This window comes from Polyodon spathula, chromosome 30 (assembly GCF_017654505.1).
Source record: "Polyodon spathula isolate WHYD16114869_AA chromosome 30, ASM1765450v1, whole genome shotgun sequence".
Lineage (NCBI taxonomy): Eukaryota > Metazoa > Chordata > Actinopteri > Acipenseriformes > Polyodontidae > Polyodon > Polyodon spathula.
Genome location: NC_054563.1, coordinates 6,260,319 through 6,286,300, shown reverse-complemented (window position 1 = coordinate 6,286,300; position 25,982 = coordinate 6,260,319). Strand labels below are relative to the sequence as shown.

General features: G+C 36.3%; 2 protein-coding genes across 2 annotated transcripts in view; both read left to right on the top strand.

Annotated features, from left to right (window-relative positions):
• Positions 1–1,655: 1,655 nt before the first annotated feature.
• On the top strand, positions 1,656–16,764 carry alkbh8 (alkB homolog 8, tRNA methyltransferase). Its single transcript, XM_041232801.1, has 11 exons — positions 1,656–1,891; positions 4,113–4,347; positions 5,169–5,300; positions 6,001–6,096; positions 6,459–6,563; positions 7,649–7,719; positions 13,381–13,487; positions 13,676–13,827; positions 13,917–14,182; positions 15,507–15,656; positions 16,129–16,764. The coding sequence occupies exons 1-11, from the start codon at positions 1,763–1,765 to the stop codon at positions 16,654–16,656; spliced, it is 1,971 nt and encodes a 656-aa protein (XP_041088735.1). The 5' UTR covers positions 1,656–1,762; the 3' UTR covers positions 16,657–16,764.
• Positions 16,765–18,106: 1,342 nt separating this feature from the next.
• Positions 18,107–25,982, top strand: part of cwf19l2 (CWF19 like cell cycle control factor 2) — a 47,246-nt gene continuing 39,370 nt past the window's right edge. Inside the window, exons 1-2 of the mRNA XM_041232800.1 lie at positions 18,107–18,222; positions 22,765–22,875. Of these exons, the coding sequence (XP_041088734.1) occupies positions 18,130–18,222; positions 22,765–22,875 (204 nt within the window). The 5' untranslated portion in view covers positions 18,107–18,129. The remainder of the gene's footprint in view (positions 18,223–22,764; positions 22,876–25,982) is intronic.

The following is a 25,982-nucleotide window of genomic DNA, read 5'->3' as shown; positions in this document are numbered from 1 at the left end:
ACACCAAGTTACAAAACTTCAGATACAATTACAAAATGAAGCAAACATGTCAAATGTATTCAGACATCTTGCAAAACCTAATATTTACATCAATTCTTCAAACGTTTAGGTTTATATCATTTAACTCGTCAACCAAAATAAAATACAATTGAATGCAGCTGAAAGGCTTACATTATCAAACAGAAAATCAGTATACATGAAACCTTTAATGTTTTTGTAATTTCATTATATTTAGTAATTACTTTACAATTAAAATAGATCATAAACTTGCAGGATCAATGTCTGCTATTACAATGATATCTTCATTCTGCGTCACTAAGCCGCCCGGCTGTGTCTGGCCACATCATTTCACCTGCGTCACAGCGTATGTTCTCCCTTCACCCTTTCACTATTCCTTTCAAATGGAACTCTGTAGACTGCCTTCATGCTGACATTGTGCCTCTTGAGAACACGGTCAATGGTTGACACACTTGTGCTTTTCACAACTTAAAAAACATCCTCATGTGCAACTATGTAGCTTTGTATCTCGTAAAGGCAGATGTCATTGTTGCACAGATCAGATCTACAATGGCTAGTTCTTGTTCTGGTGTCGAGCCGACTACGTCCGCCATAGGCAGCTCTTCTTTCAACCCCCCCCCCCAAAAAAAAAAGACAAATACAGTACATTTGAATATTGATAGGCTAACATACAATGCATATTTACTGTATAAAACAAAGTAGGGTGCTGCGTTGGTATGCAAGCTGCAAACTCTATGAATACAATAAGTTACATAAAGTACTGCTATTCACACGTACCTAGTCTCAGTTCAAAATGCACAAATTATAGATGCAACTGTTGAATGTTGCCGATTTGGTTGCACTGCCAGCCCTGCTTCCCTCATTGTCATCCTGCAGTTGGTGGCATGGCCCACAACTGTTGCTCAGATTTGTTACAGCAGTATGCTGTGGTCTCACCTGGGCTGGCTGTCTCCTGTGTCAAATACCGTGACAACGGCCACGATCACCCCTCTGTTCACATCCACGTCCACCAACTTGTCCACCTTCTCCTGTCTGCTCCATGTTTCAGCACAATTTGTGATTTACTTTGGGGTTAATATCAACTTTTTATGCTTGTGACATTTGATTACATTATATATGAAATATGCATTTCCATGTGTGGAATTTTTATTTAAAGTAATGAACACTAATTGTCAGCAGCAGCATAGAGATGTATGTGTTTTGAAAACAAGCCACTCGCATATGAAACTTGTATTAAAGTGATGGAATTGCATTCAGTGAACCATACAGATGGTTTAGAATTTTGCATTGTGTGTGTGTGTGTGTGTGTGTGTGTGTTAACCAGAGACACGTGTTCCTAGTTTTGTAAATGGGAGGCCAGTTTCAGTGTTTGTGTTAACTGTTTTGAAAATTGTGCTAATAGTTTCAAGAATTTTGCTTTCGCAACGGGGAATAAACTGTAAATAAAGTATAAACATACTGTAAAACGTGACATTCGTGTGAGTACTACCTGGGTGTTTAATGCAGTTAAAGGGTAAAGGTAAGAAATGTATACCTGAAAATGAATATTACTCACCATAAAGTCAAATATATTAAGATTTAATTTCCATCTCATTTATGAAATACGTAGGTGTACAGCAGTCAAAGTGGGCCGTTCCTTTAACCTCTTGTCTGAAATCAGAAAAATCTTTGAGCACTTATATTTCGCTAGGAACTAAAGTATTTGGTTATAGTTCCTTCCGGGTGCTGAATTATTTGTGGTACCATGGAGAAGAGCTGTCAAGGAAACGTGAAACTGAAAAAGGAGGAGAGAAAAGTGTTTAGGAAACAAATGAAAATGAGCCATACTTTACTGAAACATGAAGGCATTGAAACCGTATCACACCCGACACAGGTACCGGCATCGGCTATGCTTAATAGACTTGTAACATTTCGTAAAAGGACCGTTTAATTCAGTAGGCTGATCAGGGTGGGGTGAAAGTTCAGAATACATTATTTACCTTTTTCATTTTTTATTTTTTTTTATTGGCGATGAGGTCTGTATTTTTAAATTTCCATACAGGATGATTAGAAAACTTAACCACGTGAATTATATTGTGCGTTGATGTGGTAAACTTACTTTCTAATCTCTCTGTGTATGTTATATATGAGAGATAGATTTATTGTACAGCAGTTTATTTACGTGACATGCACATCAATACGGTTCATGACTAAAATCAGTAAATCGAGAGCTTAACCTGTAAATCTTTATACTTATCAGCTCAGCGGTCAATGTATAAAATAATAAAGAGATAGTAGTATTAAATGGTCTTTAATACTTGCATGCATGATCTCTGTCTGGCAACAATTCACCACGCTATATATATATATATATATATATATATATATATATATATATATATATATATAGAGAGAGAGAGAGAGAGAGAGAGAGAGAGAGAGAGAGAGAGAGAGAGAGAGAGAGAGAGAGATACGGCTAAATGACGTAGCAGAAATGCAAAACCTGCGTCCGCTTGTGTTATGCGTTTTTCAAAATCAGTTCAACTGAGTAATACTAAATCACACTTAGTAGAGGCATGGGTTTTGCTGAAGAGATGTCATTAATACCATACCTAATGTCAATAATACTATACCTAATGTTTGTCCTATGGTATATTTTGATTCAAAATAAAATCGGGAAAGTGCTTTAAAATATATATATATATATATATATATATATATATATATATATATATATATATATATAATATATATAATTACAAAAAGCAAAATATAAGGGTGATAAAATCGTTGGAAATAAAACCATTAATCTGTTTCTAATCATGTCTATATTTAGGGCTAAATACATTTATTATTATATATATATAATAATAATAATAATAATAATAATAATAATAATAATAATAATACCATTGCTACAAGGAATGCAGAATGCAATGAGGTTTAGAAAGATTAATCAAATAATAATAATAATAATACAAAAAATCTTAATGCTGGAGTTTTGAGAAAAATAATAAATTAGTTAATTTACTGTCTTATTTATTTTTTTTACTACATAATCATTCTTCAAGCCTGGGAGGTTTCTCTTAATATTCATTCCATAAAATTAAAAATAATGCATGATGGCTGAAAAACATGCAAATATTTTATTCTGAAAGGAAATACAATAGAATAAAATAAACAAGAAGCAACTTGTATTCAGGTTGTTACAGTTAGATTGTCTTTTGTTTTTCATTCAGGAAAGTAATGGTGTCAACATTTGCACTTGTTTCGAAGTTTAGCCATAGTAATCAGATTATACTCGCATCACAAGTATTTGCAGTCAAGGTATTTCTTAACAAGGTCAAACTTGGTGCCTTCATCAGTTTCCTAACAATCTAAATATCCCATATTCGATAGCAAACAATAAAGAGCCGGTTTTCATCTTCAGTCCAGGGAGTTGTGTATCCAATTTATATACTTCATTTGCAATTCAAATAGTGTGTCAAGTCTTAATTATATTTAGATATGATGAATGTACTTGTCAAGGAAAAAAAAAATATAGCGGTTGAACTTGGGACAGCAATAATATTAGGCTAAGGAATCATTTTAAATTAAAACAATTTGTCAGGTTGTAAAAAGTGAACAACTTAGGGGGAGCTTGTCAGTCACATTGTCAAAACATGTGACATACTGCCATTTTTAATGAAGGGATGACTAATAAAATTGCTGTAACCTATTCGGTTCCAATCGCTCCACCAATGTGAGTCTGTACAATATTTATTGATGTACACAACAAAAGAGCACAGGTTCATTTGATTCGTCAATCATCTTTATTGTGTCCAACAGTCAGTGTGTTTGATGTAAAGAATAGGGAATGTGATGGCAGTAATAAGACTGGCTTTACAGTATTTGGTGCTGTTGTTCACTTGTTGCCGATATGACTGATTTCAGAACGGAACCAGAAAGTGTTAAGGCTGCCAAGTGTGACCTAAAGCTTTTAAAAAAAAAAAAAAATCTGATTTTCCAAACATATGTGGGTCAATTACATTCATCAACACAGTGATGGACCTAATTGTGGTTGAAAAAACAAAATAAAATAAAAAAAATGATATGTTTTGTAACACTTGTTTCAGAGCCTAGTTGTAGCAAATGGAGGCCTTGGCAACGGTGTGAGCAGACAGCAGCTCCTGGAGGTGCTGAAAAAGTGCGGCTCGGTGGCTGCGCTGCTGATGCCCCCTAACAAACCTTACGCATTTGTGACGTTTGGGTCGACAGAGGAAGCCCTGATGGCCCACACAACCATTAATGGCTTCCAACTCCAAACGGAAGACCAGGCAATCACCTTGTATTTAAACTTTGTGGAGAAAGGTAAACTTTATTTTGTTAATGGAAATAATAAAAAGGATAGGCTGATAAACGTGACGACCCATATTCTTTTCATTTGGACGTTGCTTGGACAAATGCTACATATACTGTAACTCATGTGAACTTTGATTCGGTCTGCATTGTTCAAATTATTCAAGGACATGACTATTCCTCTGTGATTACAGTCTCTTAACTGGGAGGCTGGGCCTCATGAAATAACAGAAAAACCTGCAAGATGATCAGTAAAAGTCTGTCTGATCTGCTGTCTTAAAACAGGGAGATGCAGCTTTTATATATATATATATATAAATATATTTTTATTACAGAATCAATCTCAGAATTCCATTAGTAAGTCAGTTAACTCATAATTGCATTAGTATTCCCATATGTGAATTCTTGCTGAAAATTGCTTTTATAAAGGGTTATTTTAGAAGTTAAGAGGGTCAATAGGGCATCCTCCTCACATGAGCATAGAGTCTGTTGTGAGGCTGAAAATTACACAATCCAGTTACACAATGTACATCTTTATAAGCATTCACGGTGTGTCAATTAAAACAAATGGTTCCCAATTTTCTTCAACCAGAGCTTAATATTTATACCTCCTCAATACATTTTCTTATGACCAGTTTCAAACAACACTATAGTGGTCCCTGAAAGCCAGCAACACTGTTTGTAAATGTACTGTATTTAGAAAATACCGCTTTTGATCACCAGATGGTGCTGTCACCTAACCAAATCTGAAGTTGAGCCAAGGTTCTGGTTGTTAAAGCTTTTTACAAGGTGAACAATGAAAAACAATCAGTTTAATGCACATCTTCCTGCAGTTGATTGTAAAGACAGTGAATGCCAGAAGCTGCCCGCAGGTCTCCGAGTTGTGGAGGAGTTTGTATCTTCTGAGGAGGAGCAGCAACTACTGTCAAGTATTGATTGGGGTTCTGACATGAGCAGTGAAAGTGGTGAGTAGAAAACTTACTGGCTCAGATATACTTCCATATTGTACCAGGATTGTAATGAAGGCTTAAACCAATGTTCTTAACTTTCAGAGCAGTGGCCTGGATTTCCCACTTTACCTTATTAGGTTGTGTTGAAAATGCCCCTTCATTTAAGTTATACCGGTATAGCCAAAGTTTAGGGGCCTTTTAATGTGAAAATACATATGGATATAATACATATGGAACAAGTGTAATTGCAGAAAGTGTAAGTCTGGCATTGTCTTTATCCTTAAAGCACAAAGGATAAAAGGACCTGTACTGGTCCCCGTATAGCTGTGCTATATTGGTGTTTGCTTTGTTTTTTTTCTTTGAGGTTTTTCAAGTACAGTGCCACACTGTAGATTTTAAAGTGCTGCTTGTGCTCAGAGTGTTAAAGTCTCAGTCCTGTGTTCTCCCAGAATGAGACAATGGAAGCTAAGGATTGAGACTGTAACACATTTTAATCTTCTAGTGTATAATTTTGGCCCTTTTTTGAATACATAAAAAAAATATCAATAGCAAGAAATATGCAAAACAAGAACTGTGCTTTGGTAAGACTAGGGTTATTAATATTTGAATAATATTAAAGCTATTCAGTAACTAACTACAATTATCAGTTGTTGAGAAAGGTAAGTGTGGATTGTGGGTTTCAAAGCTAGAAATGCTCTTTCCCTTTTTATTGCAGCCCAAAAGGCTCTAAAACATCGGAGAGTGAAACACTATGGCTATGAATTCCGATATGACAATAACAATGTAGACAAGGACAGCCCTCTACCAGGAGGTATGTGGCATCTTAGTTTATATCTAAAAGTGTTTTTGCTTTGGATTTAAAAATCACATGGCCTTCTGAACGCTTTGCATGATGTTAGCCAGTCTTTATGTGTTATATATAGGGGTTCTGATGTTTGGATTGTATGTCAAATCCTACGTATGCCCACTTGTACAGTTTTGGTCATTTTCAAGTGATTCTTCTTGTGTTGAATCAGTGTTCTTAATGTGAGCACCATCTTGAAGTGCTCAAGGAGAGTAATTCACTGTGTAATGATGGCTGAAAGGAGAACATAGGCAGCTGTTTCTTTGGATTGTGATTCATTATTGAAAAGCTACCAGTCACTTGCTTTAAAGTGGTTTGCTTTTTAACAGGCCTTCCTGAAATCTGTGAGGAAGTGCTGGAGAGATGCCTGGAGAAGGGATATGTAAAAATCAAACCTGATCAACTGACAGTAAACCAGTATGAACCTGGACAAGGTATAGCAAGGGGTTTTAGTGTGTGTTTTTTTTTCTTATTGTTGCATTAAGATGGGTTTACACCAGGCGATTGTTGCTAGCAATACTTGATGGCAACAATTACTAGCAATTATTCTAAATTTACACACTTGTCAATTTATTGCTGGCAATATTGCTAACAATTTCATGACAACTCAGTGATTCAGCTGAAAACAGTAATGAGGATTTTAGAAAATAGCTACAGTATATGAATAACAAATACCAATATTTAGCTAAAGAAAGAACAGTACACATATAAAGACCTATTCAATATATTTATAATGGGTATTTAGGTAATTTAATGATATGGCTTCATGTTACATGCAGTGAAACTGCATTTGAAATTGATAACATACAAGAAAACTATAAAATCCTCAATCCTCAGTTTAAAATCTTACCTGTGTAGGGTACCGCTCTTTTACAGTATGCAGTAGGCTATAATTCAGACTAATATTTGCCCTTAAATATGACTGAATCTTTTGATCTGTTTAAAACGACCACATAAAAGAATATAAAACATGAGTAGTAGTACTGTAAATGTTCTTAAATATATAGATTATCTCAACTCTGGAATGTGCAGTTATTAGTCAACTGAGGTGTTTAAAGTATTATTATTATTCTCCATGTAATGTTTGCGATAACATTACAATCTCGTTATCAAACATAATTTGTAAAAAAAAAAAAAAAAAAAAAAAGACACATTTAGAAAAGATGCACAAAAATGAGGAGAAATGAGTTGTGCACCGCATATTAAAGTAGAGTTTTAAATAGTGTTTGTCTGCCTTCACACAAGAGTCAAATCCAGGCTAAGTAAAAAACATTGAACATTGAGAATACAGAGAAAGTACCAGCATGGTTTTAAATGGGCACTTCCTTCTGTTTACAACTTCATATTGACAATACAAACTCTCATTATTATAGTAGTTTTCAGCCATTCATTAACTGTTTGTTAATATGCACAGTTTCTAATGGACTTAATATTGCTATTCATTTTATATGGTGCATTGTTTAAAAAAAAAAGCCGTTGCCCCAGCCCTAATACACTGTTTTATTTTATTTTTTGACAGGGATCCCTCCCCATGTTGACACCCATTCTCCATTTGAAGATACAATAATCTCCTTGAGTCTTGGTGCAAAGGTAATTGTTAAGCATTGTTTAAATGGCATGCTAATTGCAGGACTGGCGGTAAGACTCCCATGGAATTGCAGTTTGAGCTTCTTTGATTTGCGACCTGTTGACAGTACAACACACAAAGAACTGCTATGTGTGGTAACTTGTGTGCTGCTCATTCAAAATAAACATTTGATTTCTTTGCTTGACTGTGGATGAGCTTTCTTCATTCTGTTAACTCAGAACTCACAGCAGTATTCACTGATTGATGTGTCATGGCATGCAGTTTTATAGAAGGGTTTTTCCTTATAGTTAGGGCTTCCGTTTTTCGGATTTTATTAATTGTATTTTTTGGTGCTTATTTTTTAGCTATTTTCGAGTTTTATGTAAATCAGTTTTTTTTAGGGGCTTTAGTTTTTGATATACTGTATGAAATTAGTGTTTTCAGTTACTTTTCAAAATGCTTGAGCGGTTTTTTTTTTCTGTGAAAATATGTAGTAGTAACTCGACAGTACTTGCACACTTAAGTTGTACCTTCTTTCCTTTGCTGTGTTCCACAACAAAATCCCTGTGGTCACGGGCACATTCTTCTGGGGTTTTCAGTGAAAGCATTTGTGTACATTTCTATGTTAAATCCTCTGTTTCTGAACTGTGATACAGCTTTAAATCCTGCTAACAAGCCTCCATCCTGATTGTAATCTCGTTTTAAATCTCGCAAGCAGTCTCCAATAGAAATGTAGGAATGTGCTGTCACTCAGTAGTTGGGGCGGGTTTAAAGTATTCAGATGGAATCAATGATAGATGCAAGTCAGGAAGGCAGGACATTGCCCAGCAGCACTGGAAAATGTATTTATTGTTATTTTTGTAGTAGGTTTTATTTTTTAATGGTTAAAAGGGTAAAGTCAACGTGAATTGATTAACCACTGCAACAGTTTTTCCGGTGTTTATTGGCTATTCACCGATTTCATTTTTTTTGTATCGGGGGTGTTTTATCTTGTTTTATCGGTTAAAACCGAAAATCCGAAGCCCTACTTATAGTGCTCTAAACCCGGTAAATGCTCATTGAGCATGTTGTATCCGGCCTTTTAATTCCACCTGTAATGATATACTATCGATTTGTGGCTTTCAGTATTGAAGAAAACAGTTCAATCAAGTGAGGGGATAGTTAAGCATGGTAACCCTTTACTTTGACCTGTGACCTAATAGGCTTCTTTTGTTTGGACTAGGAATTAAACCTCTTTGCCAAAAAGAACTAAAGTGCTCTCAATCAGAAGTGTTATTGATCTGTTCAATGAGAACCCAGATTGTTAGTTTCTTTGACCCCAAACCCAGAAAGAGTTTGTTCTGAGGGTCCGACCTGTAGAAACAAGCCAGTTTTGAATTTTTGGTACTTCACAGCATCTGGAAGGTACAGTATGTGCCTGAGCCGTAGGGGCATACAAAAGAGGTAAAGCCATATGATACAAAGTCAAGAGGATACATGTTTGGGCTAATTCATTGTAGTACCAAACAGAGAAATGTGTTATTGGTTATTTGTGCTCATCTGTTGGTATAACAGTGTGAAAGCATCATACCAGTACAGTAGAGTCCAAAGCCAGTCATTTGATAGGCTTTTTTTTTTGTTTGCATAGTGTGTTTGGTTCCAGCGAGAGAAATGTTTGGATTAGCTTGTTGTCTGGTTCATTTGGGTAACTTGTTTTTTCTGTATGAAAGGATTAGACTATATTTTCATAATAGGGCTAGTATAATTGCAGCCGTTGTGATGATCAACCAAAAAATGTACTAAGACCTTATTTTGTACTATGTTTGTAGTTTTCATTTGTGAACAAATAGAATGAAATGGAGGCAGGATTGGAGATTGTTTAGAGACACTGAAACATAGTTCAGGAACTCTGAGGTTCACTTCAGATGATAAGTCACAAGAAATGAAGTTCTCCATTTATTGTTAGGTTTTTTTCATATGTTTTATAAAAGTAGACGTGTATGAAAGTAATTATGCAACTGTTAAGACAATCCAAACTTTCTAAAGAATTTAATATAAAACGGAGTGGCCCATTGAACCACGTCTGTGTATCTATTTTATAATGCATATAAGTTTTAGCAGGGCAACTTCTGGAACTCCATAGTTTCAAATTTCATTTTTTTTTGTAATATAAAACGAGAGCTAAGGGGATATAAATTTGAATTCATATTCTACCACTGTCGCAATTTGATTCATTCTTAAGAGCGTTACAGCAGATGCAGTTGTAGAGGTAGGGTTGTGTTGTTGGAACTAATGCAGTAGTTTTTTTAGATCAATCATTAATGCTTCTCTGAAATTCAATGCACTCCACGAGGAAGATGTGTTTATTTCAAGAGTCGGATCAATATATAACAATGTGCTAAAACATTAGCTTCCCAGAGGCACCTAATTCACTGGGCTGTTAGTTTATTATGCTTCACAGAGAACTTGTTTGATTTGAACATGGCCCATTTAATACACACAGGGCTAAAATCTTTTTAAAAATGTAGAAGGTGGTACAGGGGAAGAGGTGTGTTCATGTGTAGCTATTCCCACCAGTTCCTTCGGCTTTTTCCAGGATAGCTTCAATAATTGCTCTCCCTGGTTGCTTTTCAATGTAGCCAGCAAACACAGCATTTTGAAAGGCTGTGCTGTTAGCCACAGTAATTGACTATTTTCCTTTGTTTGTTGTGTTTTAATGTGTATGATATTTCCAATGGGCAAAGAGAGATGAGGCCTTGGATTATCATCGGAAGTTTACCTTCTGTTTATCTACTATTGCTTCATGTTGTTTTAGTTCTAGCAGTTTATTTAAAAGCTAACAGTCTAGAATAGTTTCATGAATAAACTGTATTTAGAGAATCAGAACACACCAAAATAACTGAAGATATGTGAAGGGTCTATTGTAAGTTAAACACATGCCTGCTGTTATGTGCTTTCGGGTATTAATATCTGTTTAGTTTTGTACTTGTTGCCTGTTCTAGGCATGAAACAGCCTTTAAAAAAGTCAAGAGGTCCTGAGATTGGATTTCTAGCTAATTGATTTGAAAGCTTTGCTGTGCAATAGAATCCGATTGATTTGTAATCTGGGGTTAAAGTAACTGCAACACTGGTAACAGCTATTCACTAGAACAACATTTTCAGTAATCAGGAAGCTGTATTTCTACTTACTAACATGTGTGAGAGAGGGCTGCTTTAAAATATTATAACTTAAAGAGCAACTTTAACTGGTGTGAAATATCAGCTATCTTACACAATCCATTCTTGTTTAGATTTTCTGAGCATCATTTTCTCTATCATTTTGCCATCAGAACCCCTTTCTGAACCCCATGTTTCCTAAGTGCACCTTTCAGATCATGTATACCCTCCAGGTGTAGTACTTCTGGTACACCAGAGTGTAACCATTAAAATGGCTCCCTGCAACACTCCGCTTCAAGTGGATTTCTTATATTAAGTAATGTGCCTCCGCTAGAGGCATGTTGTTGCAGTGGGGCAGGTTTATGGGTACAATGTGGCCTTTCAGAAAGACTTTAAACAAACCTTTTTTTTTTTTTTTTTTTTTGTGGCAGCACACAGAGGTATTGTTAAGAGCCAGTTCAGGTTTGAAACTGGGAATTGGCAGTGGACGATCTCAAAGCTGAAGCACACAGTGTATTAGGAGAATCAGCATATGGCTATGAAACCACTGAACAACTTTTGTGTCCAACTGGGGTTCTTAATTGTGGTTTAACTAGGGTTTCAAAATCTTTAACTTTTTGTGTGATGACTGAAACTGAAAATTATACAATTTAACAATAACAATACCTTAAAGATCAGTTAGATTTCATGCCCATATCAAGTTGCTCTTTAAGAGACTGTTTTAAGCAAACGATTGGAAATGTGAAGTCTAATTAAGTTTTTTTTTATTTTATTTTTTTAAAACTGTACCTCTAAGGCTGGAGCTGGTATCTCTTACTTCGAGAAGAGCAACAGTCCCTTTAGCTGTAATTAGAGATGGAGTTTGCTCATTTCTGCATTGATCGCATCCAGCAATTAGAACAGAGATTAAAAAAAATCTTTATATAAATTTCAATAGGCAGCATCAAACCACAAGAAATATTTAGTTGGTGTGTGTGGCAGGGAAGAGCCCTGCACGTAAATAGGGGGCAGAGCAAAGTCCTGCTGATAAATGTATTGTGATGTCATTGCATTATTATTTAAAAGAATGGGTTATTATTGTATGAATTTTTTGGAGTTATGTAGCACAGGTGACTTAAATAAATATAGTGCTTAGTTTAAATGTGGTCTGGCAGGGGCGATGGTAGCAGCTCACAGGAAGCACAGTACTTGTTTGGGTGTCAGAATATTTTGTGTTTGAGTCTTTTTTTGTTAAAGCTTTTGTTGTGGCTCTGTGAGCAGTGTTTTTGATTTATTTTTGTCATTTGAATAAATATGCTCTCCAGCTCATCGTCCTTTGTCTGGGCTTCCTGGTCTGGGTACAACACCACTCCTGCCGCAGTGTGTTTTACTGAATTGTATGTAGGCTAACTATGAAATGGATTCTGATAACCATAAATTCACCATTTTTCACAACTGTATTAATTGAATAATCAAAAGCAATGTATTACAGAATTAATTGAGTAATGTGTACTTATCAAAGTAGTCGAATAATGATTTTAAATGATTTAAAACATAGGCTTTCTAGTTTTCCTTTCTGTTTTCTCACCACAACTTTCAAATACTCAAAGCCAAAATTCTGAAGTAAAGCTCTGTGTTGAAGGCATTTGCTGAAATTTGTATCTACTCGGACTGCTGAAGAAGTTTAGAGTTACAAAAAATAAGTGCCATTAAAATATTGATGCTGAGAAAAGGCACACAACCATTTTAATCTCAAGTGTTGGCCTCTGAGTCACCATAGCCTCACTGGAAATCTGATCTTTATTGACTCTGCCACCTTAGAAAATAAAGAAAAAAGGTAAAAGCGAGAAGAGTAATTGGAAAGAGCTCCTGCAAAGCGAAGCTGTCATGAGCTCCATTGATTTGGCTACGGCAGAGCAGCTATATTGATTGCGAGTCCTTTGTGAATTAAACAAAAAAAAAAAAAAGAGAGAAGATGCCTTAATCTTCCATTTTGACAACTTGAAATGCTCCTGTGAGGTTTCATTGGAGATACGATGTATCTGAGTGTAGGGTTTAGATAAAGATTTCTGTGTTGCTTTGGGAAATATGTCTGTGTGTGAGACAAAAGAAGAACGTGTTCTCTTATAAAATTGTAAATGTTACCTGAGGATTTATCCAAGCATAGCATTAAAAACGACCAGAGTCATTTTTTCATACTGTGACCTAAAATACCTCCCTTTCAGTTGCTTAGTTTGTCAATTTAGTTTTTTTTTTCCTTGGTAATATTAATACTTTAAAGATCATTTCAATGTTTGTCTCACTGGACAAGTCAAATATCAATTTTCTGCTCCTTCGTATAGAGCAAATTGGTAGGGGATTAAAATGTCAGTTATCTTCTACAATATTCATATGTACAGTATGTGGAGTTTAGAATCACTTTTCTTGAGCTGTTTCAGTTTCATACCCATACTAATTTGCTAAGTTGAAATGTTTCAGAAATTTAACAGAATCCCACTCATATGTTGCACTAGATATCACTGTAGCCTTCTTGTAGTGCAAGTCATTACTACTTGCTGAAATTTTCACAGACCGTTATGGATTTTAAACACCCAGATGGCCGTAGCATAGCTGTGATGCTGCCTCGCAGAAGCCTGCTGGTGATGACAGGAGAGTCACGCTACCTCTGGACTCACGGGTAAGAACATTTCCCGGATACACAACGACACCTTGCACACTGGCATTGTAAAACTGGTAGCACATATTGCAGTTTTAGTAGGATGGCTGCAGATCAATCTGAAAGGGTTTACAAGGCATATTTCAACTGGTTGGAGGTTATGTCTTTATTGTGGCTTAATATTAGTTTTGTTTTTTGTTTGTTTCTAGCATCACGCCAAGAAAGTTTGATGTCGTTCCTGCTTCAGAGGCAGGTGAGCCCGGAACTGTAAGCAGAGATATTGGGGATTTGACAATAAACAAGAGAGAGACGAGAACTTCCTTTACATTTAGGAAAGTGAGGAGGACACCATGTGATTGTGGTAGGTACTGTATTTGGGGAATTGCCAAAATTCATAATACTACAGCTGTAGTAGGTTTTAGGTGGAGACTTACATTTGTGTCTTGCCAGCTTACCCATCTGCTTGTGACAGCCAGGGCTCCGAAAATCAGGACTGCGCTCCTTCCGTGCCTCAGAGTGATGGAGATGCTTTTCGTCTGGAGCGGAAGTTTGTACACAAAGTCTATGAGGAAATTGCAGATCATTTCAGCAACACTAGGCATTCGCCCTGGCCAAAGGTGGTGGAGTTCCTGAAGTCTCTACCCAGAGCGGCTGTAGTAGCGGATATAGGCTGCGGCAATGGCAAATACCTGGGGGTCAACCGGGAGCTGTGCATGGTGAGGAACACTCGACTACTTACTTGACTCAGAAGGACTTGGGATTTGTGTATAAAATCCCAAATTGAATTCCCTTACCTCATAAGTATTCACTCAACCCCATTATTGTTAACCTTTTTGATACTTGTTTTTATTTTCTGTTTAAAATAGGTTTCAGGCCATTCACCTCTAAGTACAGCTGGTACACCAGAGGGGGAAGTATTCACCTGTCCCCCTGCAGTCAATACATCAGGAAAGAATAACACATAGAACAAATGCAGTATTTATTACATCCACTGGGGGCAGTGTGTTGCAGAGGGACAGGTTAATAGTTACACTATGGTGTATTCCAATACTGCATTCTTTTTCAAGTCACAGAAACATGGACATGATTGGGAATGCAGCAATTGGTTACCAAGAAGCAGAGCTAAACTGTGAGGTTTCTGGGAGTCTTGAGTTCTTGTGAAAACTCCTGAAGAAACTCAATTCCACATAAACCAATCACATGCTATCAGCTCCTTTGTGACCTCATGAACTATGAATGAAGCACTGACATATCTGGAAGGACTAATCAGCACGTTCAGTTTATTAGTAGCTTCAAATGAATACCTTATAAAATCATCTCCTGTGTGCATCCCTTGCATGGGAAAATGTGAGACTTCATAGTAGGTATGATTTACTGGAACAACATTGGTAGCTGTGCTTCAAAGACTTAACCTTAGCTGGAATTTTGACTGCAGGATGAGATATTTAACTACCCAGGATAATGGTAATGGCAATATAAATATTTTCCATTGTAAAAGCAAACTGCAGATGGCCCGTCAAGATATATCTGCATTCAAATATTTTTTCAAGCACCACACTGTAGCACAAGAAAGAAAACTGTTATTTGAGGGAATTGATTGAAAAAGAGTACTGCTGGATTATTATTATTTTTTTTTAATAGCTAAACTCTATATGTGGAGCAAATGCTTCTGACAAGAATCACAAATTCTAACCTCTATGGGTTGATCATATCAAAGTATTGCACACTCTGTTCTTTTTTTTTTTTTTTTATGCTGACAATATTAACCATACAGTATCTGATATCTAGCATTGCTTTTGATGTTTGAGAGTGTCCTGTGAATGCAGACGAGATACAATCTGATGTCTGCGAGTCTTGTGGCATTAAATGAATGTCTACCCGGACCTAACAAAAACCCCTGATTTCTTGATTTGACAAGGAGACATAAAACCTGCTTTTGTAAGCTCGGTCTGGGTGCACAATGTTATTATATAACGAGAATATAGCCGACAGCTTGTAAAGTTTTCCCCCTGATTCAAAAACATTTATTTGTTTTGACAGATGGGCTGTGATCGCAGCAGGAACCTTGTGGACATTTGCGGAGAAAGACAATTTCAGGCTTTTGTGTCAGATGCTCTCTTGGTACCTTTACGGAGTGGTATTTGTGATGCTTGTATCTCCATCGCTGTGATTCACCATTTTTCAACCGAGGTGAGTGAGTCTGTATGGACTCTACATAATAAATAGGTTCCTTCTCTGTTGCAAAACAAGCTGAGTCATGATCCTTCTGTCAAAGAAAGTAAAAATACTTTAGTAAGTTCAACTTTCTCTCCAGTCCTTTTTGTGGTTGTAATAGGGTATTGCTGTGTTTTGAGAGTCATACAGTATCTCCAGAGGATTACAAAAGTTGCAGTTATGCATGCACGGAGCCTAAAAGTTGTGTCACATATATTCCCTGAAACGTTTCGATCCAGTGTGCTGTGACATGACATCAAAAAATTATAATTCAGCCCATCTTGATTTTCTAGCATGCCTTTTCAGGGCACACCATTTTAGTTATACGTGACAAGGCCTTTAGGCTATTGTTTTGTATTCAAGGTAAGCCTGTACGAACATACAGTTAATAGATAAAAAAAAAACAAAATGCAGTATATTAGAAAGACTGATTCACTTTTGTTTCCAGGAGAGAAGACTTGCAGCCATTCATGAACTTGTGAGACTTCTGCGACCTGGAGGAAGGGCACTTATTTATGTCTGGGCAATGGAACAGGAGTACAAGAAACAAAAGTCCAAGTATTTGAAGGAAAACAAAGCCATGTCTGATACACTCCAGCAGGAGTCCAGCTGTAACAGAACAGAAAGCTCCACTGTTTCAAGCCATGAGGCTGCAGATTTTAAGAAGTCCCCTTCAGTTGCACAGAATCAGTCTGAGCTGCGAGTTCACATGAACCGAACTTCCTTCCATTCCCAAGATCTGCTTGTGCCCTGGCATCTCAAAGGGGGTGTGAAAAAGAACAGAAGCGCAGAGGAGGCTTTGAGAGAGTCCACCAATCACAGCAAAGCAGCTGAAAGCACACCTGTCTTCCACCGCTTTTATCATGTGTTTTGTGAAGGGGAGTTGGAGAACTTGTGTAGAAAAATTGAAAACGTCACAATTTACAGTAACTACTATGACCAAGGAAACTGGTGTGTCATTATTGAAAAAATGTAAAAAAAATCTGTGTAAAAATTGTTTAATTTTATGTTTTGAACTTGTAATAAACACTAGAATGTTTTATGCATTTTAAAAAGTCTATGGAATAAACACGTGAAAAGCCCATGTAAGAATCTTGTATTCGTTGCTTTTTGTAACACTAAGATTAATTAGGACTTGGATTCACATTTAGAACCCCACCAGAAACCCACTGAAGCACATCGGTCTTCAGGGTCAGGATAAATGGGCTTCATGTGATTCAAAGTGAATATAAAGTCTGGAAAACTACAGAAAATGATAATGGTCTTGAAGATATTATTATATATTGTTCTTTCAGATAAATTTAAGTACTTAAAACCACTTTATGGTCCCATTCTGGCAGTCTATCAGTCTGCACTTTTTGCCTATACCTGCACAGCAATTCTTCATGAACTGATCATTGGAAACACTACAGTGAAAACTAGGGCTGAACGTTAAGGACTGTGAAAAAATAACAGTCCTTAACATTTCTTAAGAGTGTTTATAAACTTGGTTAAACAGTCTTTAGATTAAACAGTATTTTTTAAAATGAGAAGAAATGTCTAACCCTCTCTTAAACAATCAAATTAAAATGGAATTAAAAGAAACTCGTTAACAGTCATTAAAGTTTTGTGAATAGATCCTGGAGACTAAAAAGAACTTGTTTCCTGTCAAAATAATAATTTAAAAAAAATCGACTCATCTCCCATGTAGCTCACATCAGTGTTCCAGTGTAAACAATATACTACAATAAACCAGGTCTGAACCTTCTAAGTTTTTCGAGCTAGAACTGTACAAAAATTCACCCTGCTGATTGTCCCGCCACACTAGGATTGGAATTAAGGGATGAAGCCACATGCTGATTGGTTGCTTCTTCATCCAGTTCACTTCTGTAAAAATATTCTAGACTGTTATCCAGACAGGATACCTAAAAAAAAGGTTGTGACTTGTTCCCATAAAACAAGAAGACTCCTACTTAATATCGCTAATTCTTGAGTCGATAATATAAGTGATTTTTATTTTACTGCTTCTAGTAAAGCTGTACATTGGCAGTGCTAGGAATGCCGGGCTAGTATTCAAAGTCTGTCGGAAGCTGCTGTCATTTCCTTTCATTCCACTTTTATTTAGTCTATTAGACTTATTTAAAATATATTTGCTGCCATTCCTGTTTGTCCTTTGTATTGTATGGGCAGCACACCCACAACACTCACTCACTTTGTGGACTTCTGGTCTCAGTTTTAACCAATTGCTTAATAAAAACAGGAATACAAAATGAATTTAAATGATTATTTAAAATCTCACTTCTCCAGTGTCCACTGATACTTATCACTTAGTAGATCAAACAGCATCGACTCTGAGATCCTCTCCATCAACATGCAAGAGCTTATTTCAAACTGTCGTAAATATACCTGCCTGTGTGTTTGTGTTCACGACAGTTTGCCCAAGAGAGCAGCTTCAGTTTCCGGTAGCGTCATGGCGGCGTACGGAAGCGGTTTTGAAAGTGTGAAGAGTATCGAAGAGAGAAGGGAGTTTAAAAGGCAAACGAGAGAAGAGCTTGTGGAAAAGGTAATGCATCGTGAGACTCGCCGGTCATGCACAGTCTCGAACGTGTGTGTGGCAGTGCAAAGCCTGGGGATAACCAGCACTTACTGTGCGTGTAGACTGTACTGACTGATAGCTGTATGAATCCAGTGTCTAGCTTCTGTAGGTTTAATTAATACAGTATACGGTATTATACTAATGAGTATTGACTAACTGAACAAATCGAATAGAAAAATACATTTTCTGTAAACTTTTGTGATGCACTACAGCATGGAACTGGGAATCTCCTGTGTGACAGATGGAACAAAGTGAAACTCGTATTTTAGGAGACTAAGCCATTTAAAGATAGAAGACCTTATACAAAATGAAACTACTTTCTATAGCTAATATGATAGTTTGTCGGTACTGATTTCAAAGCACAGTGCAGTGTATGGTTCACAGAGAGAACCTCTGGTAATTGACTTCTCAATCCCATTCCTAATGAAATTGATTAATTTATCAATCTCGTGAACCTCAACAAAACAAACACATTAAACAAATATACAGTATTTGTTGTTTTTACATATTACATTATATAGGTAATGTAATGTATATTATCTTGCAGGAAGTTTAAACAAGGAAATATTTTACCAAAAATAAACTATTTTAAATTAAATTTGCAACTGCAAACTGGACTTAAAATCTGCACACAAAAATTATAAAACATTTTTTTGTTTGCACATTTTAATGAACGATATCCACAGTTATTATTTCTTCATATTACCCATTTGCCTTAATGTTCTGCAACTACTGTCTAGGACTTAACAGTGCAAATGTTACTTTATTATTAACAACGACAGTTTCCTGTGTACGGCATTGTTTTTTTTGTAGCCATAATACAGTCTGTTCTTATTTTTCTATTTTGATACCTTTGCATTAAAACGTCTCATATGGTAACAGTGTGAGCTGATAAATGTCAAACCACTAGGTGGCGATGTTTGACTTGAATTGTATTTGAGAATAATGATTTAACCTAAATACATGAATAGTAAAATTGGCATATTGTGCAGTGTTTAAAACAGATATATATATATATATATATATATATATATATATATATATATATATATATATATATATATATATATATATATAACATACGAACATTAGCCGTTTGCTTAGCTATTGGTGTTCTCTTGTTTTTCTGTCTGAGAAATGTTCACTTGAATGTACTGTTGTGCGAAGCAAGGTTTTTAATTTACACTAGCAATGTTTTCTCCATGAAGTTCTTTTGTTTCTTATCTCTTGTACTTCACATTGGAATATGCAGATATTATTTGTAGGCCTGCACTGTAGAAAAAATGCCATTGTCCTCTTTTGAGGAAGGTTAACTCAGAATTGGACGCTGCTGTTTGTAGCCAAAACAAAGGATTAACATTTTTTCCTGTGAAGAAATATTGATTTATAATTACATAAATACAGCTCGTTATGATTTTTTTTTTCAAATTAATTTCGTGCTTAATGCGTTTTTTTTTTTTTTTTTTTTTTTTGAAGTTTAACATTCCTGAAACTACTTTGGACTATTCCTGAGTACATTAACAATAGTAAAGGATAATGATGCTAATGCTGATAAAGTAACACAAGGATTTCAAATGAAAACATTCTGTGGTTTAAATTACTTCAGAATAAATTATGATCCCCGGTGCTCTGAACAATATAACTTGTACTGTAATTAGAATATGAAATAGTCAGTGTATATTTTAGAAGCACTCAAACATAACAAGAATCCACTCTGCTGTTAGAGGAGAAGCATGCTTGTTTTGACCTGACACAGGTTCTGTGTTGAATTATGACACCTGGTAATTGTTTCAAAGACTTTGTCTCTCCATTTTATCATTTTCAATTTGCTTTACGCATCTGATCAGCTGCAATAAACTGTGTCTGAGTGGGTGGATGCTGAGAACATGCAAGTTGGATGTCAATTATATACGACCCGGCAACTCCAATAAGCACCCGAGGGCTCACGTTTAATAGTGAATCAGAAACAAGACTAGACCACTACAGGTGTTTATGATTTGCTGTTTAAGTTAGATGTGAACCACTTCTCTAGGCACTTATTGGAGGATTGTGCTGATTTAACATGGGTTACAGTATACGATTGACATCCAGCTTGTGTGCTCTCAGCATTCGCCTACTCATTCAGGAGCAGTTTAATGCAGGTGCTCCGATATGAATAGTAAAAAGAAATTTATCACTGGCAAAGTGTTCAATCTTGTTACTCCACCCTTTATTATTTGGGAAATGCAGTGGCAATGGAAGATGTTTTACAGTTATATTTCAGCGTGGACAGAGCATCGATGTTTTGATCAGTGTCTGTTACATTGTTTTTTTTTTTTTTAAATGTTTTTATCTTAACACCTGAAAGGTTCTGTGCATTGATTTTTGTTTTTTTCAGCCGAGCTGTACAGCGTCTGCTGAAACGGTCGCGAAGCAAGTCCTGCAAATGCTCTGGAAACCTTCCAGCAGGGCTCATTTTCTTGACAGTGTCTCTTGTCACTAGAGTCAATTTAGCCTGGCATAAAAAAAATACAAACTACAGCATGTGGTGATACGTAATGCCTAAAAGTAAGGTAAAAAAAACTATCTAAAATTGAATTTATGTTGCTACAGTGTTGATTTGAAACTGCACTGATGCATGTGAAATATAAACAGTAGCTGTGCCCCCCCCCCCCAATTATTGTGGTGGTACTATCTCAGTAGCTTGAAGCTTGTTTTGTTCATAATAAAACTAAACAATCCATTATTACCTTGGCCCTGTGCTTTCTGTTTCTGTGTATTATGTAGAGCTGGTAAAGGAAAGGCTTAAATTTAGTGCATGTTGGTACAGTTGGTAGTGATTGAATGGTTTTTCTTTTGAACCTGCACTGTTAAGAGTTGCCTGAGAGGTTGTTACTAACGGTCTCTTTGCTGACTGCTTTGATGGTGTTGAAGGTAATCCAGGCGGCACAGGGGGGAGAAGTGGCACAGCGGCTTATGCACTAGTCTTTCATCTCCTGGAGGGAGGCTCGGCTCAAAAGTGAAATGATTTTGGGGACCCTGATTAGTCTTCGTTTTCAGTATTAATCTCTACCGTGATCTGAAGAGTTAACAATATAATATATATATATATATATATATATATATATATATATATATATATATATATATATATATATATATATATATATATATATATATATATATATATATATATATATATATATATATATATATATATATATATATATATATATATATATATATATATATATATATATATATATATATATATATATATATGTATATATATATATATATATATATATATATATATATATATATATATATATATATATATATATATATATATACATATATAATGTCTCTGAAAATCAAGCTTTTAGAATTCTGTATCCTGACTGAAGAGTGAAGAGGTTTAGGCATATTGTATGTATACTAGGCTTGTGCCAGCCAGCACGCAGTAAAGATATGTCCCTCTGAACTGCAGTAAGAGTGAATTACTTCCAGTGACGGCACTGTAGCCATAACAACCAGCAGTGATGTATTGGTGATTTGGAACTCCACACAGATGTTGTGGATTGGTTCATAGAATGTATTAGCACTGAGCTATTCTCTGGCTTTTCAGAGACCGTATGTGGTGTAAATTGATTACTGGAACACTTCATTGGAGGTGTGAAACTTGCTGTGTATTACAAATGCCAATTTCAAAACTGAGATCTTACTCAAAGCATTAACTGTTGTAGAATTATTTCTTTGTAAAGAAAGTTGGAAGTACCCGCTAGTGGAAATAGTTGGACCTCAGGAATTGTTAGATTAAATTTATTTACACTTTTTAGTAAGGGGTGGAAGTCCCTTATGTTTAATATTATGTGAAGTTATTTAAAGAATGTAGGTTAGGCATTTGCTTTTTTCTAGTTGTGTGGTACTATTTGGAGCTTATTGGTAACTGTAATCCTGTAAGGTGTTATAAGAAATGGAGGAATACATTTTATTTTTGAGGTTTCAGCTTCTGATTAAATAGACTAGTAATCTACTGTTTGATACCCCATCCAAAATGTGTATTTCTCCTCAACACACATTGTCCTTTTAGAATGATCAGCATCTTAGTAGTAATATACTGAAACTAAAGTAGTAAAAAATCAATTTCTCATGACAAACCAGGCTATAACATTACACTGGCATTGAAAAGGGTAAAGATCTATCAAACTGTGTGGATGGTTCAATATCTATAGTTTGGAAGAAAACTCCATTCTCCCAGAAGACTCTTTAGAAAAGAAGACTGCAAACATTTTTTTGTATAACTGTCCCAGCTGCATATCCAATGAAAAACATCTGGACTTCATTAGCTCTCTCCTCCCAGCAGTAAGCTTTTCCGTCAGCTTGTTAGATATGCCATCTGTGGCCCACTCCCCTTTAGCACCTGTGCCCAAGTAAGGGGTGCGCACACGTCTGAAACGGTTTGCTTTATTCCTAACAGCAGTGAGAGTTTAATAAAACAGTAATTCAAGACTGCCCTTTCTGTTACAGGCGAAAGAAGAGTATGAGAAAGCAGAGAGACGCAAGGAGCTCAAACGGGCACGTGGGGAGGACACATGGATGCTTCCCGATGTGGACCTGAGGCTCAAAGAGTTAGAGGAGGTAAGAGAAGTTGGGGAGTGAAGAACCTGTCTGTGTCCTTGTGGCAAAGTGGCTTGTGATTATTAACAGGTGCAGAGGTGATGCAGAACAGAAGTGAAACAGACAGAGATTTATAATTCCGGTATGGAGAAGGTTACTTTTATTTTTGTAATCCAGGTCTGGTGATAAAATAATAAACTCTGGTTATACGCAGCGATGCATAAAACACGGAGGACAGTAACAGGGGTTTGCAGCCCTAAACAATAAACACGGGTATCTCTCCCACAATATACAAACACGGTCACCAGTCCTGGGTGCGCGCTGTAGTGCTCGTGGTGGGTGATACAGTTTATAGAGTGACAGTGGTTTAGTGCTGTCCCGGGTTTAATGCTGGCCATTAGCAACAGCTCTGGAACATGTAAGCCGTCTATAAAACACAAGTAACAATTAAAAACAAGACGAGCAAACAAACACTCACCATATTTTTACGGGTTACTGCATGGGTCCTTCCGGGTTATATCTTGTAACCAAAATGAAGTAAAAGATTAACAATTCTCCCTGGCCCTTATATGCTATTACGCATGACCCACTGGTAAACGATTTCAGCTGCCTGGATTTCTTGCAGCTGTTACATCGTTTACCTTCTAGGTCAAAACGTTCCTGCAACGGAGTCTCGCCGCCTTCCAGGCTGACTGACTTCCCGACCCTGGAAAAGAACTGTCAGACCAGCCCGTCCAAAGATTTTCCCTGTCACTACTTCGTAGCCTCACAGGTCGGGAGGGAGATTTCCAACCAGAACTCATTATATTAGCGTCACAGTCCTACAAACCATCATTAAGAGCTGTTGATTTTTCACATGTGAATAGCAAAAGGACAAAAATGAATAAGAGCAATAGATGATAAACAGCTGATTTACACACACCCGCTGTAGCGGTATATGAAAGACAGCAGACCTGTAAACAAATGTAATATACATTAACTTAGAAATGGACATATGTAGATACAGATGTTCGTATAAGACACTGAAACTATTTAATGAGTTATTCCAGGACAGGTCTTTCTGTATATTTAGTTAGTCCTGAAAAAACATGAAGTACAATAAATACAGTAAAACAAAAGAATAAAACGGGAACAAAAGATTAGGTTGGAAGTATGAAAGACGTAGTATACAAATTAGTTTTTAATCTCCTTTTAAAAATTGCCAAAGTTGCTGCGTCTCTCACCGAGCAAAGGCGAGCAATCCGGAGTTCGGGGGCCTATAACTGAACGCTGTACCAGCTGTCCGTTGCTTTATAACCCTATATATAAAATATTAAAACTCAAACTTATTGATCACATGTTTCTGGCAATTCCCAGGAGGACTACAATTAGTGTGTTTGATCCATTCTCTAGCTACCACTTGAAGTATATTAACAATTGCCAATTGAGACTCAGGGAACCAACAAAGTACAAGAAGCTTGATAACATGTGAACTCAAGCTGTTCAGCAAAATTGCCAAGTGCATTTTTTACACATTAAATCCGTAATTCATATTCTTTCAATGCGTAAAACCTGCAGTACGCAGATTATCTGGAGCGCTGATAGTACCTCTATCGATTCAGGTCAGATTTGTTCATACTGTGATAAGTGCAGTTTCAGAGAGGATTTAGCAGGGTCCTGATTGCTCAAATTCCTGACACAATAACATACCCACACAAGAGGAATTCTGAATCCCAGGACTGGATGAGAGGAGCGTTCTTAACCCTGTGCAGAGGAAAGCATTCAGGAAGCAATGAGCAAAGCTGGGATCTAGAGCTTTGTACAGCGTTGACACACCGAAGGAAAAATAAGACATTTATAAACAGAAGTTGTAAAGATCACTTGAAAGCTGTCATTGTTTTGTGATTCTTGGTTTATGCCGAGAAACTATAATGATGATCACAACTTAGATATTTATATTGTTAAATACGATACAATAGTACTCATTATTTGACAACAAATACTGAAATAATTACAACTTGTCAGTCACATCTCTATACTAGGGCAGTTTGTAATTCACCATTTTCATACAGTGATCTACAATTTAACCAGCCAGTATGATAATCAATAGAACTCTAGTGGGCCATACAGTACGACTGTCGAAATGCAGTGGCCTTTACATTTGAGAGGAACAACGCTGAAGGTCAGAGTTAATAGAGCAGTATTGTTATTTCATTGTGAGCATGAACTCAAAACAGGTCAAGGATAAGGGTATATAGAGGCGAGTAGATTAAATGAGTCATGGGATGTCATATTCTTCAGAAAATAAATTCATAAATACAAAAGGACCTTGAAAGAATAATGGAGGTGAGAGGGCTGTGGTTCTGGAAACATGGTGGGTGGTTCTCATTATTTAATCACATTCACTATATTGTGTTTAAGCAATATTTCTACTATATTACAGTAAGGTAAATAAGCTGAACATGAAAAAAAAACAAAACAAAGCTAGGAATAAAAAACATTTCAAGGTCTAGATTTTTTGTTCCGTGGCTTCTGGGGACATTCAGACTTGGCGGAAACACACAGTTGCATTGCCTCACCTAGCTCTTCTTTTATCTGTCATGGATAAACTACAGTCAGAACAAGTCTTCTGCTCATTGTAAGAGGATCGCTCGTCCCTCTACTCCTTGAGGACGTACAGTTTACCACCTGCGTGGATCACAGTAATTGAACCTGTGCCAAATTGTTCCTGCATGTGCTCGGAATCTTTCCACCATATCTGAACCAAGGGGCTGCTTCATGATCCCCAAATACACAGGAGCAGTCAAGAGCTTTTGCAATTTGGCATTACTTTTACTCACTTCAACACTGCCTGCATTATAATTCTTGCATTTCAGTTGTGGTTTTCGTGATTTTTTTTTTATTATTACTTTTGAAAAAAATTTTTTTACTCATTTTCAGCCATGATATAAAACAATATAGGCACTATCAGCTTTTTAGTCATTGATATAAGATTGTTTGTATCTAAATCTTACATAACAGGTTTTGAATATTTTAATTTAAATGGGCTAAATATGTTGCTTTAAAAACAGTTACAGCGGCCCTAACATATGCAACCTTTTGAAGAAACAGAACGTACCCTCAAACTGTATAGTGTGTAATGTTGCATT

What these genes read in the sequence shown, in the direction of transcription:
- alkbh8 (XM_041232801.1), top strand. Translation starts at nt 1,763, where the DNA reads ATGGAGAAGAGCTGTCAAGGAAACGTGAAACTGAAAAAGGAGGAGAGA. An exon ending in CCTTGAGTCTTGGTGCAAAG is followed by an intron (nt 7,720 to 13,380) that starts GTAATTGTTAAG and finishes AAATTTTCACAG; the next exon opens with ACCGTTATGGATTTTAAACA. An exon ending in TTCACCATTTTTCAACCGAG is followed by an intron (nt 15,657 to 16,128) that starts GTGAGTGAGTCT and finishes TTTTGTTTCCAG; the next exon opens with GAGAGAAGACTTGCAGCCAT.